This window comes from Pseudopodoces humilis, chromosome 1 (assembly GCF_049639895.1).
Source record: "Pseudopodoces humilis isolate 2021_Gansu_Grassland_sample_001 chromosome 1, ASM4963989v1, whole genome shotgun sequence".
In the NCBI taxonomy this organism is placed as follows: domain Eukaryota; kingdom Metazoa; phylum Chordata; class Aves; order Passeriformes; family Paridae; genus Pseudopodoces; species Pseudopodoces humilis.
The window spans coordinates 21,831,837-21,859,540 of NC_142200.1; the positions used below are offsets into that span (position 1 = coordinate 21,831,837).

A 27,704-nucleotide genomic window follows, 5' to 3' on the forward strand; every position below is an offset into this window, starting at 1 on the left:
TAGCCCTGTTCTGTATTACACACTTCATCAGACCTGACAAAATGCCTGCAGTTTTGGACAATGAACTAAAACCTTGAATTATCTTTTGGTCTTATTGTGCAATAAATTATAGAATTTACTGTCCTTTCCTCCACTTATACAGTATGATGAATTGACTGGTGAGTGGAATGAAAAATTACATTTTAGTCCTCTACAGAGAAAATTTTACTATGACAGACTGATTGGACAGAAATTTGTGTATGTTTGTGCTTGGAAGACCATAAACAATTATTTCCACAGTCTTGAGGAAACAATCCTTTTTATTGTAGAGAAGTTTGTATACACAGATGTGACATATTTACAAGCAGCTTTTCTCAAACAGATGACTGCTTAACATCCTTCACAAATCTGTCAAGAATGAAAGAAAATGAAGCTCAGAAGCCCAGCCAGCCAGCACAACCCCTAAATTCAGAGTAATTCTCAAAGATATCTGTAATGAGAGCAGATGGCATTATTCAGAAGGAAAAAAATAGGACCGTGACAACAATCAGTGGATGGATTTCAGGACTGATTCATTCAAATGCATTACTTAGTTTGATCTCAGAGTAGATAAACCATGAACTAAAATTCCAACAAGCAGATGGGTACCTGCCTTTTGCCAGGGGTGTGGAAGAGACAGGCAGAGAGTCTGTCCTTTCCTTCCCTGGCCTCTGCAAGAAGAGCTCACAGTTGCAATCGCTGTGAAAAGAATTTGTAGGTCCTGAGTTCCCCTGGAAAGCTCTTTTCCAGAAAAAGCCAGGAAAAGTTCCACATTTCTTCAGTTGGCAGAATGGAGCAATGCACTAAGGGTGAGAACAGGTGTCCTCCTCAGGAAGGGTGGGGACTCACGTGCCAGCTCAGCCACAAGAGAGATGGCACCTTGGTGTCTTCTGGTGCTCCTCCAAACTGTGACTCAGCTCTGCACGGACCTTCACTTGGGGTGCTGTGCAATGGCACCTGTTCAATCACCCCAAATGCAGAGGAGACAATGCAGAGGGGAACAAGGAGAGGTAGAGACACAATTATATTCCCTTTTCATGTTCCTTTTCAATTAAAAGTAGAAACTTCATCAAAACAGAAAGTTACATGTGCAGGAGGCACTTCTCTAGAGAAGAAATAAATACCTCACACAAGCATTCATGGATGGATGAGCCCCATGAGAAAGATTCTCAGGACAACCAGTTCAGGCATAAAAGGAATCTAACCCCCCAACACTGATGTATATGAGAAAAAGACAAAACATATCTGCTGATGCTCAAGGAAATTACATGCTTAAGTTCCCCACAGGTTGAGAACACGTATCTTAGGATTTGCATAATTTAGTTTACACTCAGCAAAACATTGCTATATTTACAGGCACATTCCGATGGGAAAACATTTGCATGTTGAGTGCAAAAGACACAGCTTTGTCACCTAATCATGGGACTTTGAAGTAAGGATTTTGTGACCTCAAAGTACTATTTGTGAAGTTAGTAGAGAGGAAAAAGGTGTGTAGGTGGGAAAAGAAAGTTACCAGAATTTGCTAACATTTTTTGTTTTGGCATTAGAATGGTTTCAGGCTGGGACAAAGTGAGTCCACGTAGACAAGTTCTGGCTTGTTACACATAGAGTGCTTTGCCTATTCTTACTTCCCATACTTATCCTTCCCAATTAAATATGTTTCCCATTATCCAGGTTGATAAGAACAGTGCATAAGACTAATTCTTCTTGCAATCATCATCATCATTCATAACATAATAACTTCAAAAATACTTGCAGAAGAGGAATGGACTGGAATGTCAATTTTTTAGACTTGGTCTGTATTCTGAAGTTGAATGTGGGCATCTGAGAAACATATTTCTAATGCTTTGGAAGTTTTACATATAAAAAAAATTAAGTTACACTCTGAACCTGATTGAGAATGCAAAGTTCTATGTTCTCTAGCACTGGATGTCAGACATGGTGGAAAAAGCTATTCAGTGACTACTGTAACCCTAGTGCTACCCAGAATTATTCTGAAACTAGTTCACTAGTTTCTGAACCACTACTGTAGTTGCAGCAAATTATTAAAACTATCTACAGAATGAGAGTCATACAGTTTAGGTTTCAATATGTCAGCAAAACAGCAAAGTGTAACCCATGGAGGTTATATCCTGGAAGTAAAATCATCAAACTATTGCTTCAATGTCTGTAAAGTAAAGCTATCCTCCCTAGGGACACAGCACTCTCATTTATGCTGACACATAAGGTGGTGGTGGATCTTTAGCAGCTCCATTCACAGGGTCATCATATGGTGGTAACAGGACCTGCAGGAAAGGAAAAAAAGGATTTTTTTAAAAAAGAAGTCAGATGATGAAATTTAAAGAAAACCCCTAAGGCCTCGTCCACAAGCAACCAAACAAATCCCAAAAAAACCAACAAAAAATCCCAAACAAACAAACAAACAAAAACAAAACCCAAAAGAAACCTCAAAACAAAAAAAGAATAAATTATTAAACAGGAGCAGAATAGTTAGGAAAATAAGTAATATTAGCTAGAAGTTTATCCTTTTCAATGTGTATACTGTTTTCATTATGAAAGAAAGCATGATTCCTTCTAATTTCTCAGTAACCCCAGTGACAGCTTGATTTCATCCATTCACTGCTGGTACCTGCATTTGTTCAATCTGGCAGTGATAATGGCTGCTTCTTCTGCAGCTCTCCTCTGTCAAGAGGGCTTGACCTTTTCTCCTGGAGGAGTGTTCAAACTGCCTGAGTGAGAAAAGTCCCAAAAACCTCTCCTGAGCCCTCCCTGGAATAGCTAATAATTATTTTGGAGTGCAGAAAAAGAAAGTGAATGGAGAACAAATTACCCAATGCCTAAATAAATCTCCAGTTTTATACTTATGGAGTACTCAGCCATGAGAAGGAAGATCTATACTCCCAGAAGCATTTCAGTGAATACTTAAACATCTGATAGCAATTAGGAAATTAGAACAGGTTTAGTCATATATCAACCCCATTCACTGGAGTCCAGGCAGCTTTCTGGAGTTCCAGGATATGGAAGATGCAAGTTCAGGCCAGACAGGGCAGAGGAGAGATTTGAACCAAGTTTCCTACTTGTTTAAGCAAGCATGGCAGCCGTCATGCAATTTTTAATGGCACCTGCACTGGCAATAGTTAAGTTTGCATGTGAAAAGGCAAAGGAGGAGTTGGTCTGTGAACCCCAGGAGGGACTGAGGATAAAATAGGTATCTGAAAGAAGAATGAGTGTACATTTCCTAAAATACCTCAATCACATGTAAGAACACCACTGAAGTTCACTGTCTGAGATACTTTATGCAGCTGATGATAAATTATTCATAATGGAAGTTCCAGATTTATCAGCACTGCTTCTTGGTCATTAAAGAGCATGTAAAGCTAATCATCTAAATGTACATAGGAAATATCCTGATCTCAATAAAGCCAGTGGGAGTTCTGCCATGAGAGGATTTCACCAGTTCATACAGTAGTTGATAACCTGCCTTCTGCAAAGAAACATCCATAATCATCCCTTTTGGACCTCAGCCACAACATACAAAACCAGTAGGAATCATTCTGTAAATTTAAACAGACTTTGGAACAGACTTTCGTGGGATAGTTCCAAGTGTGATTCACATCATACTCATGTGAGTTTACAAACATGCATTGATGACCATGTGTTCAAGTACATCTGTGCACGTAGCTGAGATTACAGAATGGCTACCTTGGCATCTTCAGCCCTTAATCAGAAAAGTTTCATTACTTAGAAAAGGAAATTGTCAGAGCCATTGCTCTTCATTAATACCATATGTTTGAGCTTGTAAATGCAGTATTTTATACACTATACAATCTAAAAACCCTTGTATTTTAAAAGCATTTAATAAATTATGTCATACTTAAAAGCTGCAAGCATCTTATGACTACTTATCTAGTGAAATTAGGACAATATTTAGAATTTCAAATAAATACTATGATAAAAATCATAAATATATTTTGCAATGTAACCCCAGTAAATCACAATGCTAAAATATGTTAACTGTGAAAATCTCTACAGATGAAATGCCCCCCCCCAGCACTGATCACTAATTTAATAACAGGATTTCCAGTAAAATCCTCATGTTACTAAAAAAAGCACTAGTTTCTCAGATATACTGAAACATGTTCATTAGTTTATTATGACACAATATAATTAGTAATTAAATCTGATCTACAGATGACTCTGAAAATTAATCAAGTTCCCTTTGTGAAGATTTAGCTGTCTTACTGCACTTTCATAATGCTAAGCCCCAAGCTGTGATCCATTTCTTTCAGGTTCAGATTCTGTTTCATCAGGTGTGACAAGAAGTGACAGCAGAAGCAATCCAAAGAGCTGTCTATCTTCCAGCTGACAAAGATGAGCTGATAAATAATGGACAATACCTCTTCCTGTGCTCTGATCATCTTTTAAATCCATGTGTCCTAAGACTGCTGTGTTTACAATATTATTACTTCAGCATTGAGGTTGCTGTCATTTTCAGTAGGTTTCCTGGCCTGGAGAATTAATGGTATGAGTGAACATCTCCATTCCCTTCACTCTTGTATGGAATGAAATCTGTCTGGTAGGACAGACAAGCCTCCTGGTGAGGCTTTTCTATCCTGGGAGGTAAGCACATTTCTTGGTTCTGCAGACACAAACCTCATATATGTGACAATGGCCATAAGGGCCCTCAGAAGAGATTTCTCACTTACCAACAGTACAACAAGAAGTGAGAGGAAATAGGAATGCCTGTAAAAGTCTGGACAGCAAGGAGATAATGCATTGCTATGCCTCAAACACTAATGACCATTCAATTGGGCAAGTTGGAACAGAACATTGCTGGAAATGTGGGACTGTACAAAGGTAGAGCAGTCCCTTTCTGCAGCAAATTTTCCTGTTCTGTGGTGACCACACAACATACAGCACAAGTACAGAAGAAGGGTCAAACAGTGGTCATATTCCTAGAGAGGACTGTGGACCACCAAGGACCCCAAACACCTTGACTCTTTTTGGGAACTCTCCATCGGAAAACTCTGCATGCTCTGTAGTGTTGCAGCAGACAAAAAGATTCCCCTCCCTAGAAGGCATTTGGGTGTTCTTCTGCTAACTGGAAGGTACATAACCTGATGAACTTTTTGTTTTGTGGGCCCTCACCCTCAATAGAACAAAACTGTAACCATTATTTCAACCACAGACATCGAAATTACAACAGTCAAATCTTGTCACTGGATCCACAAGCTAGGACTGAACCCTGCACCTATCTAATCTTCCGAACTCACTTGCTGGTCTAATGAAAAAAAGCCAGAATGTCTGCACATAGGCATCACTGAGTGCCAAAAAATGGGTGTCCTTCATAATTTTTATAGTAACTTGTGAGTGACAATCTCAAACACTCTGCAAACATTAATCCCACAGCATTCAGGCAACTAACATACATTTTTCCCAATTCACAACAAAAAAACAAAGAAATGCAAAAATGTCATGCCTGGGAAGCAAAATGCATCAGTTGTCTGAGTGGAGATTCTGCCTTGGGGTACCATGTACCTAAAATATGCACAAATTTTTTGTGTTTTGTCAATTAATTTAGACTGTATCTATTCTAATTAGATTACTAGATAAGACTGACTAGTGAGTTTCTATTTTTCCAGCTTCTGAATTCACCCTTTGGCTTGGTGACTGGCTTCCATTTTATAATCTCTGGAGAGCATAATGTACTGCCTGAATATCTATGTTGGTCTATGCTCAAGGCACTTATCTGCTTCCATTAGCTACGCTGAAATTCAAGATTAACACAAGAAACTACTCCAGAAAACTACCGTGATCCAGATTTTCATCTCAGCTACTTTGGTATAAATTCAGTGATTAAAATTTTAATGGAATTATCTTTTCATGTAATATGTTGGCCATTTTAACAGTTAGCAGTTAAAATCTGAAATAATTCAGGTTTTATCATAGTTCACCCTTTTGCCAAAATAGATTTAATTGAGGAAAGATTGGAAAAATATTAAGGGAAAGTAAGGGCCTGAAACTCTGTTTTTGTAAAAAATATACTCTTACAGAGGCAGAATTGCAGGATTTGTAATTAGAATTGGCTGAAGAATTATTCAAACTGTCATGGAAGCTGAAGAATGACTATTCAGACTTAGAACTGACAGATGATTAAGTAACAGTAACAAAACCACATTGACAGAAAGTAGAAGTTAAATTATTTTTAAGGGCATTTTTTATGAATGATGTGAAGCACTTGGTGTCCCAGCTGGTGCTATGCATTCACCAAACTGAGTGTTTTCTTCCATTTGTTGTCCATTAAATTTATTCACCTTAACCTTTGTTTAATATTCTGTGCATATTTTATTTCATTTAACTCAAACACTGCTGGTCAAAGGTAGTAATTTTGAATTCTGCTCCTTCTACACTGATTATTTTCTATGACTATTTTGTTCATGTTAGGGAATGAAAGATCAGGATATTTAAATATTGAAACAAGAAAATGTGTGGGAAGTAAGCCTGTAAAGTCATCACTGATTGAACTGTTCAAACAAAAAACATTGCCAGTAAAAAGGTGACCCTAAACTTTAAAAACACTTAGCAAATGTGCTTTAGCCTTCTAGTGTAAATATTTTCTTGTGAAACTTCTGAACCTTTTTAGCAGCCTCCCCAGTTCATACCCCACATACTTTGAATATTCCTATAGAGATCCATATGCCTTAGGATTTATTCAGTGACTTTTCCAAAATGGCTCCTGGAGGCTTTGTAATGACCTACCACCGAGGTGGGGTGACTGAGGCTCCTGTTAATAAATCCTTTGGGGTGAATCAGAGTGAAATTTTACTGAATGTCCAGTGTAAATATAACAGAGACTTATTTTAAAACAATTTAATTGCAGCAGAAAGGAGGCACGTGGCCATTTTGGTTCTTTTCTATGAAAGTATAAAAATATCACCAAAAAAAGAAGGGAAGGTGCGGGAAGGTGCGGGAAGGTGCGGGAAGGTGCGGGAAGGTGCGGGAAGGTGCGGGAAGGTGCGGGAAGGTGCGGGAAGGTGCGGGAAGGGAAGGGAAGGGAAGGGAAGGGAAGGGAAGGGAAGGGAAGGGAAGGGAAGGGAAGGGAAGGGAAGGGAAGGGAAGGGAAGGGAAGGGAAGGGAAGGGAAGGGAAGGGAAGGGAAGGGAAGGGAAGGGAAGGGAAGGGAAGGGCTATGTAGCCCTATGTTCAGGTGGGACAGGGAGTGCTGAGTGCAGGGCTTTGTTCCCAATAGCATGTAAGCATTTTGTGATAAACAGTCTTGTATAATATGCAGAAGTAATCCATAACTGACCCATAAGAAATCCTGTTCCTGACTTAGCTGGTGTCATCTGAGTGGTTTGGTTAATTGTATTACATAAGCATCTCTATTATAAAGCACATGATACAGGATGACCTTCTCTGAAAGAAATAATTGCCAAACAAGTTTGCCAATGGCTATAACATATTCAGTTAATATAAGCAAATGTCATTTCATATTTTTTACATCCTGGTTAATCTGGTTTTGAAGAGTAAGTCTTTTAAGGCATTGCTTAGAAATCTATCTGAGACAAAACAGAGGTAAATACTTGTATATTCAAACAGTTTGTAGCTAATCTTGTCCCAACAGCATTTTGCCTATTTCTTTGTTTCCCTGCTTTTGGGGGCATATTGCATTATTTTAATAATCACTCCATATATTTGCAGCTGATTTCACATTTACTTAAACTTCCAGGAGAAAATTTTCTTTCTTCAGCACACGTACAAGTTTTTCCATATTGCTGCAGTGATTCCTGTTTGAAGCTCTTAGATCTCCTCTTTCTAAAGGAGGAAATGTGCTCGGTTCCCTACGAGTAAAGTAACATTTTTATCAAATGATTATTTCTGCATTCTCACCCAAACCTCACTGGAATCAACAGAAATCTTTGTGTCTCCAGAGAGCTTTGGATTGCTTTTTCCAACAGCAATTTGTATTCTCCACTGGACAGAATGGTACAGTTGCCACACAACAGCTTTGAGTTTGAACAGAATTCTGTTTGGCTGCTGTATGAAACATTTGGGAGTTGCCATGACAAAAATCCTTGTTGAAGTCAAGTGTGAACAAACACAACTCTAATATACCTGTATCCAACACCTTCTTGAACTTTAATGTCAAAAAAAGATATTGATTATAAAGGTCTATGATAAGTATTGATAAGTTATAATGAGCGTTTGTGATGTTTTCTCAAACGTCAACTTTTCAGTAAAAACACCTCTGCTTTATGCTGAAGGACTTCAGGTTACATCACACAGGTGACAGGGACACGTGACAATAAATAGTTGTGTGGAATTAGGGACATTAGTACTGCAATTTAATCCTGGTCCTGTTGCTATCATTTGGACTTTTCCTTAGAAGAATCTCATATTTGTAAAACAGGCATCTTTGAAACACTGAGAGAGAATCAAAATTCTCTTGGATGTCACTTGCATATGACTGTATGAGACAGGTGCTAAATTGTGGAAATATTTACAAACTAAATATGTATTTGCAGAAATTTCAGCCTATGCCTGGAAATGTTTATCCCAAGCTTACCACAGTTCTGTATGTACTGCACATAATTTTTCTGCAGAAGTGACCTTTACATTTTAGACACTCAAAACCTTAGGGGAGGCTAATGTGAATATGTGGGGAGGAAAAGAAGAGAGGGAAAAAGGAGCCCTTTGTTCCACATAGGTCAAATACATAGTGTCAGTGGGCTCAAGCTGTATTCCCTGTTTATTAAAACAAGGAGAGTAACCACAAGGTGAATAGTGTTAGATGGGAAAAATATGCCAGAGTCAGTGTTGAATACTGAGCTGAAATGCAACCATTGCATGCTGTTCCTAATGCAGGGTATGCTCTGTCCTCAATATAGCACAAGACTGGTCCATCAGGATCAGAGGCAACTGAACTGAAAGAAGAGGTTTTAAGCAGCACATACCTAATTACACCAGTCCTCTGCTCTGTTCATTTAATCTCAGTGATTCCAGCCATGACCAACAACCAACTTGCACCAATCTGACACCATTGTGTGCTTTGGAGAGGGTTTAATGGTATGCAATCACATTTACTAATTTCATGTTTACTTCCCTGCCGTCCTGTCATTCACCCAGCCAAGAGGAGTGGAATTTCCTCCACCAGCTGTGGTGCTTTGAGGAACCATTAACTGCAACCCAAAGCATGTTCAGCTGCAGTGAAGCAGCAGCCAGCTCACAAACAGCTCTAGAGGGAAGGCTGCCATCGAGACCACCTGTCCCACTCAAGAAAGTCCCAAATGTACTGTTGGGCTCTTGACTACACAGATGTTATGAAGATCACCTGGGGGAAATAGAAGATGTCTGTGTGCATACACAGCTTTAGCCAGCTGATTGCTTCACTCTGTAGGCAGGGAAAGGCTTAGAATGATTCTCTCTTTGCAATGTTTCCCTGTCAAGTTTGACAATGTGGGGTTTTTTTCTGAGCAGTCTGAAACTAGAGGAAAATGTGAAATTAGGTGTATTTTTTTCTTTAAAATTTCTGAAATCCAGATCTTCTCAATTCAAGCTCTGTTTTGGAGACTTGAGCCACAAAGTGCCAGCTATTTCCTTTATTACTTGGTGTGACAATGAGCTCTGGACTATATGTAAAATCACTGATTATTTTATCAATTTCATATTTTATTTGAAAGTAAATAAGCCTATTAATGTAGCACTTGTTTTATTTCCTGTACAAAATTTACTAGAAGCTACTAAATATACTGATTTTATTTTGGCTGACCTTCAAAAGTTTTTAACGTTTCTCTGTGTAGGGAGAAAAGAAGTAGCATTTATCAAGAGTGTCTGAAGAAATATGTTTTTTTCTATAATGAGTTTCCAACAGTTTATAGAATCATAGAATATCCTGAGTTGGAAGGGACCCACAAGGATCATTGAAGCCCAGCTCCTGGCCCTGTACAGGACCATTCCCAAGAGTCACACCATGTGTTTTAGAGCATTGTCCAAATTCTTCTTGAGCTCTGTCAGGCTGATGCTGTGATCACATGCCTGGGGAGCCCACTCCAGTGCTCAGCCACCCTCTGGGTGAGGAACCTTTTCCTGATATCCAACCTAAACCTCCCCTGACACAATTTCAGGCCATTCCCACTGGTCACCAGAGAGAAGGGATTGCCATTACAATGTCTGTCACTACATTTCCCCTTGTGAGCAAGCTGTAAACCACTATGAGCTCTCCCCTCAGTCTTCTCTCCTCCAGGCTGAACAGAGCAAGTGACCTCAGCCATTTCTCATATGGCTTCCCCTCCAGACCCTTCACCTGCTTGTGGCTCTCCTTTGGACGCTCTAATAGCTTTATATCTTTCTTACATTGTGATGCCCAAAACTGCACACAGCACTTACCAGTGGGAGAAACAAGAAGTATTAAAGCTAAATCCAGTGAGAATTCCGTGGATTAATTTTATTAATCCCTTAACATGAATTCACATTTTACATAGACTGTATGAAAAGGCTGACAGCCTTCAGGAGAAGAGAGAGCCTTTTTTCCAGTAGTAAAGAGGAATAATAATAATTCTGTGGTGAAATGCAGTCAGATGTTGCATACAAGGCAAGAACTGGAGGCAGAGTTAAGGGACTAGCTTTCATAATGCTGAAGTTAAGAACTTGCATGTAGGAACAGCTCTCCTGGATAAGTTAAAAGGTCCATCCAGATCACAGTAATAAATAGTGGATGATAAAGAAACAGGAGTGCAAGACAGAATAATGAAAAGTAATTTATAAAGAGCACTGTAAGCACATATAGTTACAACTTGCCCAGAATATTCTCTAAACTGTCAGAAATTTGATTGTCAAGGACTTGCTGGGCTACTGGTCATTAAAGGATTTTTTTCTTCCACTGATTTTTCTAGCCTGCATTTAAATCCATGCTGGTGTCTAGCACAGCAATATCCCCTGGCAAGCAGTCCCACAGTTCATTTAGGTGTTCCATGAAGAAATACCTTTGGTTTACTATGAAACCTGACAGCAGCTTTTTCACTGAGTGTCCCCTAGCTCTTTTCTAAGTCAGTGAGCACCTCCTCAGCCATGCATGAATTTAAAGACCTCTATTAGGTTCTTTCTTGTTCTGCCCTCTTTCATCTCACTAAAGATCCTCACTCCTCTGCAGTGCAGTCCCCACTTTGTTCATACTAAGAAACCCACCTGACAGTTTTGGGTCCAGGCTGAAGAGAGCTCCAAGACCAGGTGTGTGAAAGGTGCTGGAGAGGTAGCTGACCTACATTCATGCTCAGGAAAGTGGCAGGCACTTTCACCCACCTGACCTGGGTCAGATGATCTTCCAGATGAGATCAACTGTCCTTTAGAAGCAATTCTTGTATGTACAAGCTTATAAATACCTGCTACAAATGTGCTTGTTTACAATGCAAATGGATGCTTTGGTCAAATGAGTCCAGTCAAAGAAAATGTTTCTGAGAAGTAACAGAGCAATGTCTAAAAAAATGTTTCCATTTTTTCTTCCTCCCTGTCCCCAGACAAAAAGAGCCCGGGGGTATAGGGCCAAAACCAAAGCTTCATATCTGAGTCAAATCTTATTTAGTATTAAATGAGAAATGTTTGATTTTGCATCATACACAGATGCTGTCATGGTTTAATTTGGATGTTTTTGCTTGAAAAATCTGTCCAAAGTGTGCTAGTTAATTACTATTTAAGGATTTCATTATATGTTGTCTTTCAAATAAATCCCAAGAAATCTTTCTCTCAATGTGGACAGTAAGTATTTTCATGTTTATATGTAGGCATTTCCTTTAGAAACCACACTAGAACAATTACAGATGGAGTAACTGGAAGCAGAATAGCCCCGAGATAATTTATAATGCCATTTAGCAAAGAAGTAGGATTCAATGCTCCAAAATCATCTGTGCAAAGTTAGAGCTGGTATGGCTTGTTTTTCTTTGGCAAAACTGTTTGTTTATTCCAAGCCACCAGTTCTCCAAGACACTATTTAGGAAACTACATGAGTTTATAAAATTCTGTAATGAAGCAGCACAATGTTTTCAGCACTCCAGATAGATGCATACATGTATATATTTCTAGGGTACAACAATATTTAGGGACAGATTGTGATTACCCTTGTGTGAGAAGAAAATGCAATTGAGGAAGCTATGGTCTTGTTTCATCATATGCAGCCTCATAAAAGTCATCCAGAATAATGGTGTAATTACTCTCTCTATTCAGAGGAATGGAGCAACAGCCCTCTTCAGGTCACAGACATCTTTCCTACACTTTGGTAAGCCTCATACTGCTGCATCTCTGTCTCTGCATCCTGATTTTGTACAGGCAGAACAGCATTATTTTTTCAAATTTTCCTTATTTATTTTTCAAAATTAGCATTTTCTGGATGCTTTCTTGGGGTATATTCATCTACAAGTCATCAGTACTGAAGTCATTGAAGCATACTTTTACTCTATGTAACAAATGGTTGATGTCTTGAGTGCAGAAAACTGAGAGAGCACTACTCTTTCAGTGGACTTTTTAATTACTAAACTACATCTCTTTCTAACCTTATCTTCTACAATTACATCGTGTATTCCACTCAAGTGTTAACAAGACAGAAAGCTGGGTATAGCTCACATGGGACACCCAAATTGTTTAACAGGACTGATTATCTCCCAGGAGTGTGGTTATCACAGCCATGCTTACAGTACAGATGCTGCTGGAAAGGCTTCTGTCTGTATAAAAAAATCTATTACTGTTAGTAAATCACAACTGTAAAGCACCTGTCAGCCAGAAACTTCCCCCAAACTTGTGCAGATCTTCTAAATTTGGTAGATGAATACCCACTCAACCTTGCTCTTTCAGAAGTTCAGCGTCTGTCCCAGAGTTAATTTAAAACAGACCTTGCTTTCCTCACTGCTCATAAGACAGAGGACCAAACCCACAAGTGCTGTGCAGCTTGGAACAGACCACAGTGGACAGTCCCGTGTCCAAAAAGAGTCCCAGGGGATGCTTGGGAAGAGCACAATTGCTCTGAGGGAGCCACTAAAAGCGAAATGAAATGAGACTTAAAGTCCATTAATTAACTGAAACCATTAACAACCACAGAAAGATAGGCCTCTTGAGCACTGCCAAACTCAGGTGCTCCTCCCTGGTAGGGAGCCAAGGTGGCCTCCAGGGGATGTCTGAGAGAGCAGAGCCACCCGCTGAGCCATCAGCTGTCACTGCTCCCCCGGCCAGCTGATGCTTCCTCAGCATCTGCATGGCTTGTGGGGTTGGGAAAGCTTTGTCAGAGAGGCTTGGGGAGGGAGGGACTGGGATGTGTGAGGAGTTCCTCCTCTGCCTGAGGAAGGCCAGGGCGGTGCTGCGCTGTGCAGGAGGATGTGATGAGGTGACAGCAGATGAGGTAGTGCTGGAGCTGCAGCGGGACCACCCCTGGGGGAGCAGCTCTGCAGCAGGGCAGGGCTCCTGCGAAGGCCAACTCTAGGGCTATAAAGCCCCAGCATGGCTCATTGCTGCTGGGATTCTGCCTCTCACACCCTGCTGCAACTCCCTGCTTGAGCAACACCTGCCTGAACGAATTCTCACCTCCTCCATCCATGGCAGCACAGTGTAGCTGTGACTTGAGCCTGACCTGGAAAATTCACACAGCTCAGCTTAACACCCATACATCCTTGGCAGCAGGGATTTAAGTTGTCTTTGATTTTCACTGCATTGATATGTATCCTTGGAATTACACTGAAGACTTTGACTTGTGTTCTGAAGCCCAGAAAGCAACGGCTGTCAGATGGTAGTGAATCAATCCCATTAGGATAAAAATCACTAAAGAAATAAAAACACTGCAAATTTATAAACACTGGGGTTATTTTCTACATTGCAACATACCCAATTGTGTACCCAAAAAGATCTGGAAGATTTAAATTACACATCCCCATTTCATGTCTATCTAATTACGAACACTGAGAACAGATTTGTCTATTTTATCATAAATCTCTTACAAATTGCCACATATTAGTTCCAAATTCCAATATATCAACTGCAAATAAATACAGATTTACAATCTACTTAGGAAAATAGATAAACACGCATATTTTCATCTTGTAATTTAGCTCACAGGTAAATTTATGACTGTCATGACAAATGAAAGCACTTTGGAAATCTTATTTTTAAACTTAAGCAGGTATTTGCCCCAAACTGACACTGTTAATAGTCCATTCCAAACATTATAGCTGACTTCTGACAGCAGCTACCTAATAATAGGTGAGACCCGTAACAAAAAGTGCAATTAGCCTATAGCACTAAGCAACAGAACAAACAGGCTGCATGAAGTAATTCAGATCACAGGGAGTGCTGGAAGTGCTGAAAGCAGAAGCAAGAGCTGAGTATAGATGATAAGATGGAAAGTTAAACAAAAAAATAAATAAATAAGAAGGAACACTCTCTTCACTAAGATTAAAGGGTAGCTGACAAAGCATGGAACTTCACTGCAAGTAGAATATGAAATGCTGGAGCAGCTGAATAGCTGTTTCTTGGCAGATGCAGACTGTCATGATACTTTTCTGCAACTCAGAACCAAAGAGAAGAGGAAAAACTGCACACGTGGCACATGCATACTACCAAGATGTGAATGGTTGCATCCATGTGGATCTTGAGCCCATTGAAGATTCTCTCATTAAAGAAATTGCTTTTATTGTTATGTTTACGAAGTGCAATTCTGAAGAAAGACAGCTCCATGCATTTAAACTACATTTCTAGGTCACATGGACTATTGCATTTGATTACTAATGAACCATCCCCTTTACTTATTGCACTGGGTAGCTCTACTTATATCCCTTCTTTCTTGTCCCTGATTCTTCTTCCTCTTCTCTATGTCCTGCTTTATGTGCTTTTCCTCTTGCAGGTTTTATCAGTTTCCAAAAAGGAAGGTCAGTGGTCCTCTGCCTGGACTCTACTAGAGGCCCTGAAAGGACTCAGAGAGTGAGTCATGCCAGGGATATTCATTTGTGGTGTGAGCTCATTGTAAAATATGTCCCTGGTTACTATTCACTTCAAAAGGACATTTGTGATCTAGTGGCCCAGTAACAGTTGTGCATACAAACTGCCACACAAGACCTGGTGAGCACTGACAAGTTTGTAGGATTTTTATGGAAAACGTCTTTAAAGCAGAATTTTTCTCTGAGCTGTCTTCTACTCTGACACATACCATCCCAAATCTGGCTCAGCAGTTGGAAACCACAGGTTCCAAAGCACCTACCAGAAATAAGAGCTCTTGCTATGGTTTATCTGTCTCTGGGATCCGTCTCAAGCTTCAGTCTCTTTAACTGGCATGAGTCGAAGTATCCTGCTCTCGGTCCATAGCCAAATTAATCACCAAATTAATAACACAATAATATAAAGAATGGCTCTTCCAAAATTCTACCAGAGAATATTCTTCCTCTGCTCAGAGAAATCATCCAGCAGGAATGAAAGATCTAACTCTGCACTTCTCAAATGGGTCTCCTATTGCTCTGAGACAGGGAAAGCAAACAAAAGTGTTGACCAATTAATTACAGGCCACTTAGCTGAGGTCATGTCCACAGAGGGAATATATCTGCATTTAAAATTAAAAAGTAACTTATTTACCATTGTGAATAAGTGTATGTAAGATAAAATCTATTGAAGCGATTTTATAAAGCACATAAAGATCTAAATCCCACTTTGAAGAGAGATTTACGGCTTTACATTTTATCCCCACTGGCAGCATGACCGGAGATGAAACTTCCATTGATTGGCTTCAGTGAGAGTTAAAAATAAACAGACTGAAATCCTCTGGCTGTCCAAGAGCATGATAGAGTTGCTACTGCTCCAGAGAACAAATGTCTAATTTTGGGTTATCTTTTGCACCTGTACACTGACAATTTTTCCAAATTGGATGAACATGTCCATGGTACTACTGTGACAGTTAAAATTTGTGTGGAAATTTAACCTTCATCCATGGTGCATTTGAGAAGCTGGCAGGAAAAAGCAATCCCAAACTGGGAAAGTGGAAATAACAATCCTCGGGTTGCTATGGGTTGGGTAAGTGGGACAAGCAATCCTCAGATTACTGCAGGGGAGCCACCTTACTGCCATGCCAAAACCTCCTACAGACACCTCCAGAAACTGAGGGGAAAAACACTTAGGAGGAGCGAGATCCATACTCATAAGAGACTCTGCTGTGTCTAATGTACACAGCTGGATTCTCAGGTCCTCAGGAGCATGAGAGTGTCACATCTTCCCCTGCCTGGAGTCCAGGCCTTTCCCCTGCCCAGCATCAGCTGGTCCCCCCATGTCATAACACAGTCTGTTGATGGAGCCAAGCCAGGCATATTCATGTGGTGTCAAATTTTGATCAAAGGTCACAAAAGGAGGATCTCTCACCTAATGGGCAGCAGGAATATCCCATTCACAGCCTGCAGTGGGAGGAGGCATGTTTGTTCCAGATGGCACACTTGCAAAAAGGATGGCTTAAACCACTTACACTGAGTGACAAAAATCAGATTATCTGGTAGCTGATAAAAGGTTAGTTACAGATCAGATCCATGGGTATTATTTATAAGAACCAGTTTGACCAGGGGAACTGGAAATTTCTGTGCTGAGAACATAGCAAATGGGTAGCATGAAGAAATTCAGACTACAGGCTGCATTTCCATTAAAAATCCTTCTATAAACAGGGAAGCATCCAGCTCTGGGAGACTCATCATAAGTACGACATGGACCTATTGGGAGCCAGTCCAGAGGAGGCCCACAAAAATGGAGTAAAGGAGGCTCCAAGGAAACCTTATAGCACCTTCCAGTATCTAAAGGGGGTCTATGAGAAAGCTGGAGTGGGACTTTTCATGAGAGCATGTAGTGATAGAACTGGGGGGAATGACTTTAAACTGAGAGCAGGTGTAAATTAGACATTAGGAAGAAATTCTTTATCGTGAGGGCAGTGAAACACTGGAGCATGTTGCCCACAGAAGCTGTGAATGGCCCATTCCCAGAAGTGTTCCAGGCCAGGTTGGATAAGACTCTGAGCAGCCTGGTCTAGTGGAAGGTTCCCCTGCCCATGGCAGAGGGCTTGGAAGTAACTGATCTTGAAGATCCCTTCCAACCCAAACTATTCTGTGACTCTATGATTCCATAATACTTAAATTTTTTACTCTAAACTGTAGCAATTATACCTCAGTATATATTATTACTATTATTACTATTATTACTATTATTATTATTATTTCTATATTATATATTATATGACATAATATATATTATTATATTATTATTATTATAGTCTCATATTTAAAATAGAATTTAAAATAGATTTTTACTTCCATTTGTACAGATTCTTTTAGCTAATGCTGATGACAAGTACATATCAATAAACATCCCTGAAGACCAGAACATACCCTGCAGGTATGACCTGCAGCTCTGTTGGTTTGAGTCTAAAAATGACGCATTTATTTCAGAGAAGAGGGCATAGATTGACTCATATTTTTTAAGGAATTTGTAGCTCATGATTTAAAGGCATATTGGTATGAGGAAGCCCTGCTGAAAGAAGTTTCCCAGCATCCATAAAAATGAAAAACTATCATTTCAGTACAAAAGTACCCTTGAATGATGGGATAATATTATACAATTCAACTGACTGTAGTGATCTATCACAGCATTTCAAAATTTTGTAAGGTTTCCTCAAGAGTTCCAAACTCTCAGATGTCCTCATTATTTAGCCTTCAAAGCTCTATTCTTCCATGCTTCATTTTGAAACCATTTTAAACCAACAGTGCTGCGCCAACATTTTTTTAGTCATGTGGAGGGGAGGGGTTTGTATATGTTTCACAATGTATACATAAGAAAAAGAAAATCTTCTCAAGTCTGTGATTTCAGGGGCTGAAGGGAGGGAAGAGCTGTCTTCTGTCTCACAGTGAAGAATGATGGGGATTTAACCCCACATACCATTGTTGCTTCTGAAGCCCAGCAAAGAGCAGAAGACAGAAAGAGGCTGCTCAGGAGCACATCAGCTCCTCCATCACAACACTGAGCACACTGTGCTGGTGGGTGCCTGCAACTTTGCTCCTGACCCTTTCTGTACTCACAAACAGGAATTTTTTGAGCAATTTTTTTTTTTTTTGTTAGCTGATAAATTCCCAAACAGCTCTTTCTCATTTAATGTCATCTTACTGAACTTCCTTAAAAGATGCCTCATACCTGACAAGAACAGATTCTCACCTTATTAAAATTAAAGAACTGCAAATACTGGGGAAGGAAGAAGAGTCCAATGAGAATTGGAAGAAGAGCCCTAGCTAGGAATGCACAACCTTTCTCACAACCTGCTTTTGCTTTAGATGTCTTGTAAGAGAGAGAAAAACAAAGTTAAATTAAAAGCTCAGTCCAACAATGTCATCTGTGAATGGGATAAAAGGGCTTCCTTTTCTCACAGAAACATTTGGTAGTTACCAAATACAAAAGTACCAAGAAGAGCTTTAGTAGCCAGGCCTCTCTAAAAAACAGTCTTTTGTTTTATGAAGGCAGTAGTGAAGCAGTTTTAATGTAACTTTTAAAAAGTAAGTTTAATTTCCCAGATAATCCAGCTGACACTCTCCCCCTGCTGAGCCTGCTAGCTCTGTGGGCTGTAGAGTTAAAAATGTTGGAAGCTGAGTTACAACTACCTACAGGCTGAACAAAAGAGTTATCAAAATTATTTCATATAAAATTCCTGGTTTTATTCAAAGTAGGTTCCAGTAAAGAAAATAGTAATACTTCTTAGCTCTCAATAAATCCATGTTTTTATACTTAAATGTCCTGGTTGCCAGCTGTGATTGTGGTCTGTAAAACTTCTTATGTTTTTCTTAAAGCTTCAGGTATAGAGGACAAATAACTGTGCAAAAGTTACATATTTCATGTAAAAGTAGTGACATTTTCTAAGCCCTCGCGGCTGCACGGGAGTCACTCATTCCAAAGGATTATAGCTGACACTCTAATACCTCAGTGCATGGAGACCACCCACAATCAGGAAAACCTGAGGAAGGCAATCCTGGGATTTTACCCAGCTGATCCAGAGGACCAAGTTTGTGCTGCTGTCATTCTGTTATGTAAATGGTGTAAAGAGCCTTGTCATACAAGCCCGTGGGTGACCTCTGCAAACAGAGCTCTTCTCAAAAACTGGCTCTTTTCCAGAGACCCCGTCTTCCCGTATTCCTTCAGTGCCTTCTGCAAAAAGCGAGACATTGCTTAGCAATCATGTCCTGCACATGAAGCACTAAATTACTATACAGTGAACCTATGCCTTCCATTCTTTGAGGTTAAAATCTGTTTATTAATTTCTTTCATGTTGAACTTTGTTTTGTTTGGCCTCCTTACCATACAAACCACATCATGCACTGGGAAAAATAAATCACTGAAATTTGTTGCCTTTTAGCTCCTCTCTGTGAGTTTGTAAAGCACTACACCAGACATCAAGTGTCCTAAATCACAGTTTCTATAGATAAATCAAAATTTCACAGCAGGCATAGACCATGGCATCCTTGAGTCCTAATCAGTCTCCCCTCTGTCCTGATCATCACAAAGATGGAGAGCTCAGAATGGGGGTCACTCCTGGGGCCACAAGATAAACCGTAGCTTATGATTAACACAGATTCTTTAACAGATAATATGCATAAAATGAAACCAGCATTTTAGCAATAGATATGATTTGCAACCATTGCACACCAGTCCCTTGAGTTTCAAGTCCAAACATCACCATGAGATGAGGACTGTCAAAGCAATTAAAGAATCAGAAATATTAAATAAAGCCTTTAAATGCATAATATTACACAAATGTTTGCCATCACATCCTTACCGCAGTGTCGTTGGTGGTAATGTACACCAACACATCCGAGTTGTTCCTGCCATTGATGTATCGGTAACAGTTCCACACACAGCTTATCAAGTAACCCTGCAAAGAAAAGGGATTTATTATTCTGTGCAGAAAATAAACCATGGATGTTTTTCTGGTAAGATTTTCATTCTCTATAAATATGAACATCAGCATGATAGAAGCATGGGACAGTCACTTCCCCAGCTGCAGTGACTGTGAGAATGTCTGGGGGCTCTGTGAGTAATCCAACATCATTCCTCTGATAGAATTGGGGTTCTTTAGAATGGAGAAGGTTCTGGGGACACCTTACTGTGGCTTTCAATATATAAAGGGGGCTTATTAAATCAATGTATTCCATGTGACTGGAATGGACTGGGGTCTTGGTATTCTTCCTTGACTAGAGAAAATTGCCAAAGTATAAGCTTTTATTGACATCTGAAGTTATTTCTGACATTTTAAACATTGTTAAAAATACTGGGGGTTTTTTCCCAGTGTAAAACAAAAACCCCTGTAATAGCAGCAATAAACCTACTGCAAGATCATAAACTTCACTGCTTTTGTTCTTGGAGCTTGGGTGGTGCCGCTTCCTGTGCAACAACTAGCTGTCTCCACTTCTTTAGCTGGTTAGGCAAAATGCTCACAGCCACCACCTCCTTCGCAAGCAGGAGAGATTCCAGTTTGGGCAGCAGAGATGAGCAAAGTGACTGGAAGATAAGAGGCAGGAAGATGCAGAGGAGCTGGAGTCAGATCTGCAGGATGTCAGTAACACAGCTGGCAGGACTAAAGCAGTTCTCTCTGGAGCTTCCTGCTTCTCATTGTTGGAGGGCAGGGTTTTTCCTTTTGTTTTCTTTCAAACCAAGACACCCATGTAATCACACACGTGATGGTGATGAGGAGAACTTTGTGTTTTGATAGTGCCCAACTTATATTTTTATTTAGTATGTCTGCACAGCAATTCTTCCACAAACTATCACATGCAGATTATACTGCCAGCACTGAATTTACATGTGTGTCTCACTGAGTGAGTCATACTTTTGTGACTCACTTGCACTGATGGCCTTCCAAAAGCCTCTTATCCCTTTGAGCTGCCCTGTGCTTCCTCTGTCTCCAGAGCTGACACACATGAGCTGTGTTTTTCAGGATGCCACGTGATTCACTGATGGCTTGCTTGCAGATCAGGAAGTTTTTTTTCCACCAGGGCTGAGCTGGCTAAAATCTGGTAAATTTTCTTCCTCTTCTTTCACAGCACCTTACAGACTTTGGATTGACTTGCAGCTGTTGCAGACTTTGACAACACTTTTGGCCAAGAAATGGGGAGAGCTGAAATCTTCTGGAGTGAGCTAAGTCCCAAGGGAAGATTAGAGAGGCTCTACAGACCAAGCTGTGGGCTGTGCAAACCCACCCCAGGCTACTGAAACAAGTAAAGGCACATACATGGAGAACTGCATCTTTTCCAGAATTAAGTAAAATGTCATTGTTAATTTCAAGTGGTAGTAAGTAGTTCAGTAGCTTTCAGTGCTCAGATACTATAGCCTGGGAAAGGCATAAGAGCTAATGCAGAGCAGAGACTGAATATATACACTTCTGTGGGGACACAGCCTGTCTTTTTAAAAAATACTTTACATTAACCCTACCTATTTGCAAAACTATTTCTATACTCCTTCTGTCAAAATCCAAAGTGAGGAAAGCCCTGTTTTGGATAATACAATCCTATCTGGGAGAAGCTAGTAGATTTATTTTTTAATGTTCCCATTCCATGTGGTGAATGAAACACACTTAACCCCACAATGAACCTCTCCAGCTTTCTCAGCTCTGAACCCTAGCTGTAATCAGCCCCTCTCCCACATGCAAGGGCTGTTTCTCAGTGGGTGAGGTCTGTTCCTTGGATGAGGGAGGTCATCAGCCAGCACACACACCAAGGAATTGGCCCTGAGACACTGACCAACATAGGGTGAAGAGTGGCAGCAGCTCAGAGCATGTCCTTGTCCAAGTGCTTTGGACATTGCTGCTGGCCTGCAAATCATGAGTCATAGAAACTTGTTTTCCTCAACCTGTAACTTTATGTAAGCTCATTCCTAATAATTATTTTCTACCAATACTGCTGCACTGTTAAATGGGGCTCCTGATTCAGTTACCAATTCTCTTTCTTGAAAGACTTGGCTTAAGTTTCAAATAGCTGAGCTTTTGTGTGGCTGGACACACGGTATATAGGTACATTCATTTTTATCTCAGGAGACCAATGTTCACATTTGAAATTGGCCATAGATTAAAGGCCTGAACTCCCTCAGCCTAATCCATCCTTAGTGGATCTCCTGCCTACCACAGCTTAGACTGGTAGCAGTCACCTTTTGGGAGAGGCAGCCCCAAGCAACCACCACGAGGAAGGACAGGTGTGTAAGAAGGCTGAATGTAGAAACAGGCACCATGACTACTTCTAACCAGCTTTCAATCTTCCCCTTTGGATGGTGGGAAATTACTTGAGACCCTAAGGAAGTAAAACCCACAAAACTTTGTCACTCTGCCTCTCCCTGTTGCAGTTGCATTGCACCTGTTAAGCTGCATAACAACTGTAATGAACTGCAGACCTCTGCTCATCAGATGCCTGACCAGAAGACTGACCAGCATCTTTGTGGAAATTGGAGGTTGTTGTATTGTGCTGCTTCTTGTAACACAGCAAGGGAAAGTCTGTGGTGATCTGGGTCGCAGCAGCCCTCTGGGTAACCCCTCGCTGGCAGCAAGCGCAGGGTGAACACCACAGACCCAGCAGAGCCCCCTCAGGTCAGTAGCTGCTTGCACTGAATCCCGTTTGACTCCCCAGCTGCTTTGAATTTTCTGTTTACAGAGCTGGGATGGGCTTCAGTAAGTGGTGAAAATGAGATTAAGATTTCTACACAAACTGAAATTTATGCAAAGATTTCAAAGGGATGCTAATGGCAGACCAGTTTACCACATGTATTTCTCATGTTGGTGTTACAGAAAGAGAAGCAATGGGTTGCTGTGCTGATAAAACCTGCAATTAAATCCATCTTCTCAGCACCCTAGAATGCGTATCTTGTGAGTATAAAAAGACTGTATAAGAACAACTGCTTAAAACTGAAAGAAATGCTGTAATTGGAAAGAATTAATAATATTAAACCAAACCACTGGTCTGCACTTTATATGTACATAAATATATATATTTTATATACAAACACTTTATATGGCACCTTACAGGGGCCAGGACATCAGCTGTTGGCTCACTGTCACACACACTGAGGTATGCAATTTTAAGCAATTGACCCCTGTTTTAGAGAGGCTTCTCCCATAAGTATCCTGTCATCCTTTTCACCACTGAGTTTCTCTACCATTTCCTTGTTCAGTCAGTCCATCCATGAGATTCTCCTGCAAAGATTTCTTGGCTAATTATTTTCCCTATTTTGAATGACATTGCGAAAAAATGCTGTTAGATTTCCTTCCCCTTCCCGGATCTCTTATGAAAGCACTGAACTGCATGGGTCGCAGTGTTGGAAAGACTGATAATTTATCCTTATTCCCTAGCTACAGTCAGTGAGATTACCTTTTCTCTTCCCCCTGTACATCTTAGGGTGGTTTATAAAGATTTTCATGAGACACACTACCAAACACATTCTGAAAAAACAGTAAGTCTGTATTAACAGGCCCTCCCTTATCTACTAGATGATCCACTGCTTCAAAGGATTCGTAAGTAATGGGTTCCTCCAACAAGCATCACACTTCCCCATTGTGGACTATATGTTCTTTTGTTTGTCTATGAGATTTTTCACAATTTTTTCATGATGCCTATAACCCTGTTTTGTATAGGTATCAGGCTGCTGGGGGTGTGGTTACCCAGAACTCTTCTAAAGACAGACCTCCCAGCAGGGGACATTCCACCCATGACCAGAAGTGGACTTTATACACAGTAGCGCACTTACCTTAAAAGCCAAAATGATACTTATGAAAAGGAGGATAATCACAACCAGACACGTAGGGTTCACAGACATAATCTCTTCCTTGTAGGGAAAATTGCTGGGCTGCATAAGCAAAAGTAAGCAAAACACTGTGAATCAATCTCACAAGTCATTTAAGAGCCATTCAACTAATGCATTCTATAATTAACAGCTTACAAAGCTTTCTGTGATTTACTAAATCGGGAGCTCTCCCCACCAACAACCAGTTTCAGTAAGTGTGGCTACAACAGGCATGGTGAACACTCCGCTGCCAAAGGTTCCCTGGAGGGCTGTGGGATTTGCTTTTTGCTTTGGATGTGGTGTGGGCTCTCTCTCCCTCAACACACACTGGGTTTGTATCTGACACAAACTAGCAGAAGTCTGAGAGCTTTGCAGCAGGAAACCTTCCACCTATGGGAAATGGCAAGCAAATCTCATACTCACTGAGTAATCGTTACACTGGCACTGGTTGCCAAAGAACTGGTGGCAGCTCCTTCCAGAAAATCAAAGCAGAAAAACTGGACAGCATAATCCTTTCACCTGATATTTTATGACATTTCAAAATACATTGAGTCAATTCTACTCCATCTTATTTCAACTAAATTTGGACTACTTCTCTAGGAGCACTTGTTAGTGCTGCTGTCTAAGTGTGTGTCCCATGGAGTCACGGGTCTTATGGGGGAGCCACCTCATGATTTCAAGTTGAAATGTGCCCCAGGCCCTTCTGTTACAGCACACATGAAATAGAGGTGACAGAATGAATCTTCCTGCCTAGCACAGGCTCTAGTGATTTACAGCTGTGGAACACTTTAGGATCCGTGAATGAAAAACAGCCCCTAAAAATGTTTTACTCTATCTTTTATTGCTTAAAAACTCCACGCCCTTTAAAATGAATGTTCTAAATAGTTCTGAAATATTGCAAGCCACAAGTTCCTGTTTCAGTCAGAATAAACCATTGTTCATAGACAGAGCTGTTCTCCACAAAAGATAGCTCCACTGCAACAGTAGCTCATTATGTCTGAATGCAATAGTTCCTTCCACACAACTCCCTTTTCCCTTACAGGTCTAATTACTTAACCAGGCCAGTTCTGCATCCTTGTCAGGACAATTAACTAGACCGAGCTACAACTGTATTCTTGGCAGTGATGGTGTAAATCCAGAGTAACCCCTTAATAACCCTTATTCTAGCACTCAGCCCAGTGCATCAGGAAATTATCTTTTTTTTTTTGACAGCTGCTACTGAGAATAGCTCTTTATTTAGCGCTTCCATGAACTGTTCAGAGTGGTTAACATCAACAGCAGCTGTAACCGTTTGCAGATAAATGTTACATAAGCACATTTTCCGCTTCTTGACAGCAATGTTTCTGATCCTGTGCTGAATTCCATGGCTGAAGTTTTTATCATGTTATCTTCTTTGTCGAGGTACAGCTTTTGTAGGGAACTAGCTTGCTATAATTCAATAAGTTACTGCTATTTTTCTTTTCCACAAAAGGTTATTCTAAATATAGTGGTTGTAGTTCCCCAGAGACCAAGAAAGCAACAGTATATGCCAAGAAATTATGAACTGAAAAATTAAACAAAAACTTTATATGCATAAAATTTAAGTATTAATGCCCCAACCTGCTCTCCTGCTTGCAGGAGGGACACCATAAGTTAGGAAGTTAGAAAGTCCAGTCAGTGAAGGACAGTTACAGTAAATCTGTACACAAATGATTTTTTCAGTACTGATCTACTATTAAAAAAATAGTCAAAATAGTTTGTGAATGTAATAAAAAATTCCTATTATGACTTTCGTTCTCCAAAGAAGAACCTGGTTTTGGGGAACCAGTCACTGGTCAAAGACTGGATGATTGCATTATGTGGCCATAATCTAATGGGCTGTTTCTAGGCATCAGCTCAAAAGGGATTTGCATTGGGGCAAGAGGAGGGCAGGCAAATGACGAAGAAAGTTCCCACTTCCTTGAAAAGCAGAACATCTGCTGGAGCCATGAACCCTGGTCAGGTATGGTGCAGGATGTGCTGCTCAGCAGTGCCTGGCCTTCCCTTCTATCAGCACCAGTGTCTCAGCAAATATTTCAGCAAAGCCAGGAGAGCACATGAGGAGCAAATACTGTGGTTTGTCCCCTTCAGGCTCAGCTGAGTCCCTGTCCTGACAAGATGAGAGGTGAAAGCAGCCCCAGCGAGGTACTGGGTGCTGCCCCCATGCCATGGTCACCCCCATGCACAGGTGCCCAGGAGATCTTGGTGCAGGGTGTGAAAACAGAAGTTTTTGGAGCTTCCGGGCTTCCTGTGTGGGAGACAAAGCTTTTGGTTCTCTGATGAATAGACCAGGAGCATTGGGTCAGCATGGAAGAAACCCCTTTGTCTTTTTTTGCTAACTGGGCTGGGCCAGCCTATGAGCAATCTGATCTTAAGTCACAACTACAAACCCCTTCAGTGCCGTAGGAAAACCAGTTTATAAAATCTGCACCTTTGGCAAGGAAGCAGGAAAGATGAATCTCATCTGGCTCCAGTCTTACCCAGTACAGGGACCACTGTGGTACTAGTGCCATTAGGCAGCTGTGGGGTCACATCCCATGGCTGCAACTGTTCCCAAAATGTCATTAATTCCCAGGGAAAACAGGTACCAAGAGTGATTCAGATGAATCAAACCACTGGCCTTCAGTGACTGCAATGATGAACTCAAATACTGATGTGGATATATGAGGTGGGTCAAGAAATTCTGCTCCTGTCTTGGGAGTTTGCTCTCCTGTGGGAAGAGTGTAGCTGAAATCCTACTGCTGGGAAGGTTCCAGGCACCAGGCTCAGTACTGCAACTTCTGGAAAAAGATCAGTGTCAAATGTTGTGCAAGGTTTGGTGAAGCTGAGACTGAAATACATCTGGGTGGGAAAAATCCAGCCCATCACTGGAAATACAGGAGTGGTCTTGGAGCAGAACCTGACAACATTTTCTATACAAAAAAAAGGTAGTTGTAATGGTGTTGCAATGGCATTCTAAAGTCATAATTAAAATGTCATTTATAACCTTGTCACAGATATGGAGAGGGCTGCATGCATAATAATATACCTGATACACTTCTAATTTAAAAAAGGTTACTGCTTATTCATATCAAAGCCCTATTAGACACTTAAAAAGACTCTAAAACATGCATGGAAAATGCATTTCTACTGCATTGGTATCGTATAAACGCACAAGAAAAATAAAGTTACAAAGGCTAAAGCAATTTCTCATTCCCTCAGCCCGCTTGTATAACCCTTCACGTCTTCCTTCCCCTTGGACCACAAAAAATCCACTTTAAAATACAGTGTGGATTGTCATTCCAAGTTACAATCTTCCAAGTATCAAAATCTTACAAAATTGAAAGAAAACAGCAATGTGTCTGTAGAGTTTGTAAAGCTCTGCAATGAAGTTAGTGGTACTTCTTTGGAATTATAAAATTACATTAAAAATGTCAGAAAGGATATTTCAGTTTTAAGCTTTAGTTTATAGGCAAAATTTCTTTAAGCTAATCTCTTTTATGTTCCCTAGGCATTTCTCCTTGGATTTAAAAGCATGACTGATACCACCTGAATTGTTAGACAGCAGCATTGCAGGCAGTCCCCAAGTAAAGCTACTTAATGTACTTTGAAAATTTGTTTAGATGAACTGTCATGGTCCTGCACTTTGATTAGGAAAAAGTTTGCGTAACTCAGTTGCAGACCAGCCTGTTCTGCACCTCTGCTTCAATCCATTTCATATGCTGTTATCAGATGACAGAAGATGAAGTGTTTAATTTGAAGGCTTTAAAACACACATATATCAAAGATTTAGTGGGGTTAAATTAAAGAAATGTGCTTTAGGTCAAAGTGCTTTACACCTCTGCTTAGACCAAGAACTAAAATGATTTTTATTTTACATGTGCTGGATTCACT

At 40.4% G+C, this 27,704-nt stretch overlaps 1 protein-coding gene across 2 annotated transcripts in view; it reads right to left on the reverse strand.

The window, feature by feature from the left end:
- Positions 1 to 281: 281 nt before the first annotated feature.
- Positions 282 to 27,704, reverse strand: part of LAPTM4B (lysosomal protein transmembrane 4 beta) — a 56,891-nt gene continuing 29,468 nt past the window's right edge. The window contains exons 5-7 of one of the 2 annotated variants that reach the window (XM_005517002.3): positions 23,778 to 23,876; positions 19,828 to 19,923; positions 282 to 2,303 (exon numbers count right to left, since the gene is read on the reverse strand). In XM_005517002.3, coding sequence (XP_005517059.1) covers positions 2,229 to 2,303; positions 19,828 to 19,923; positions 23,778 to 23,876 — 270 coding nt within the window. In that variant the 3' untranslated portion in view covers positions 282 to 2,228. Of the gene's footprint in view, positions 2,304 to 18,798; positions 19,200 to 19,827; positions 19,924 to 23,777; positions 23,877 to 27,704 lie in introns of those variants that run through there. The other variant, XM_088066045.1, reaches the window with a different exon arrangement.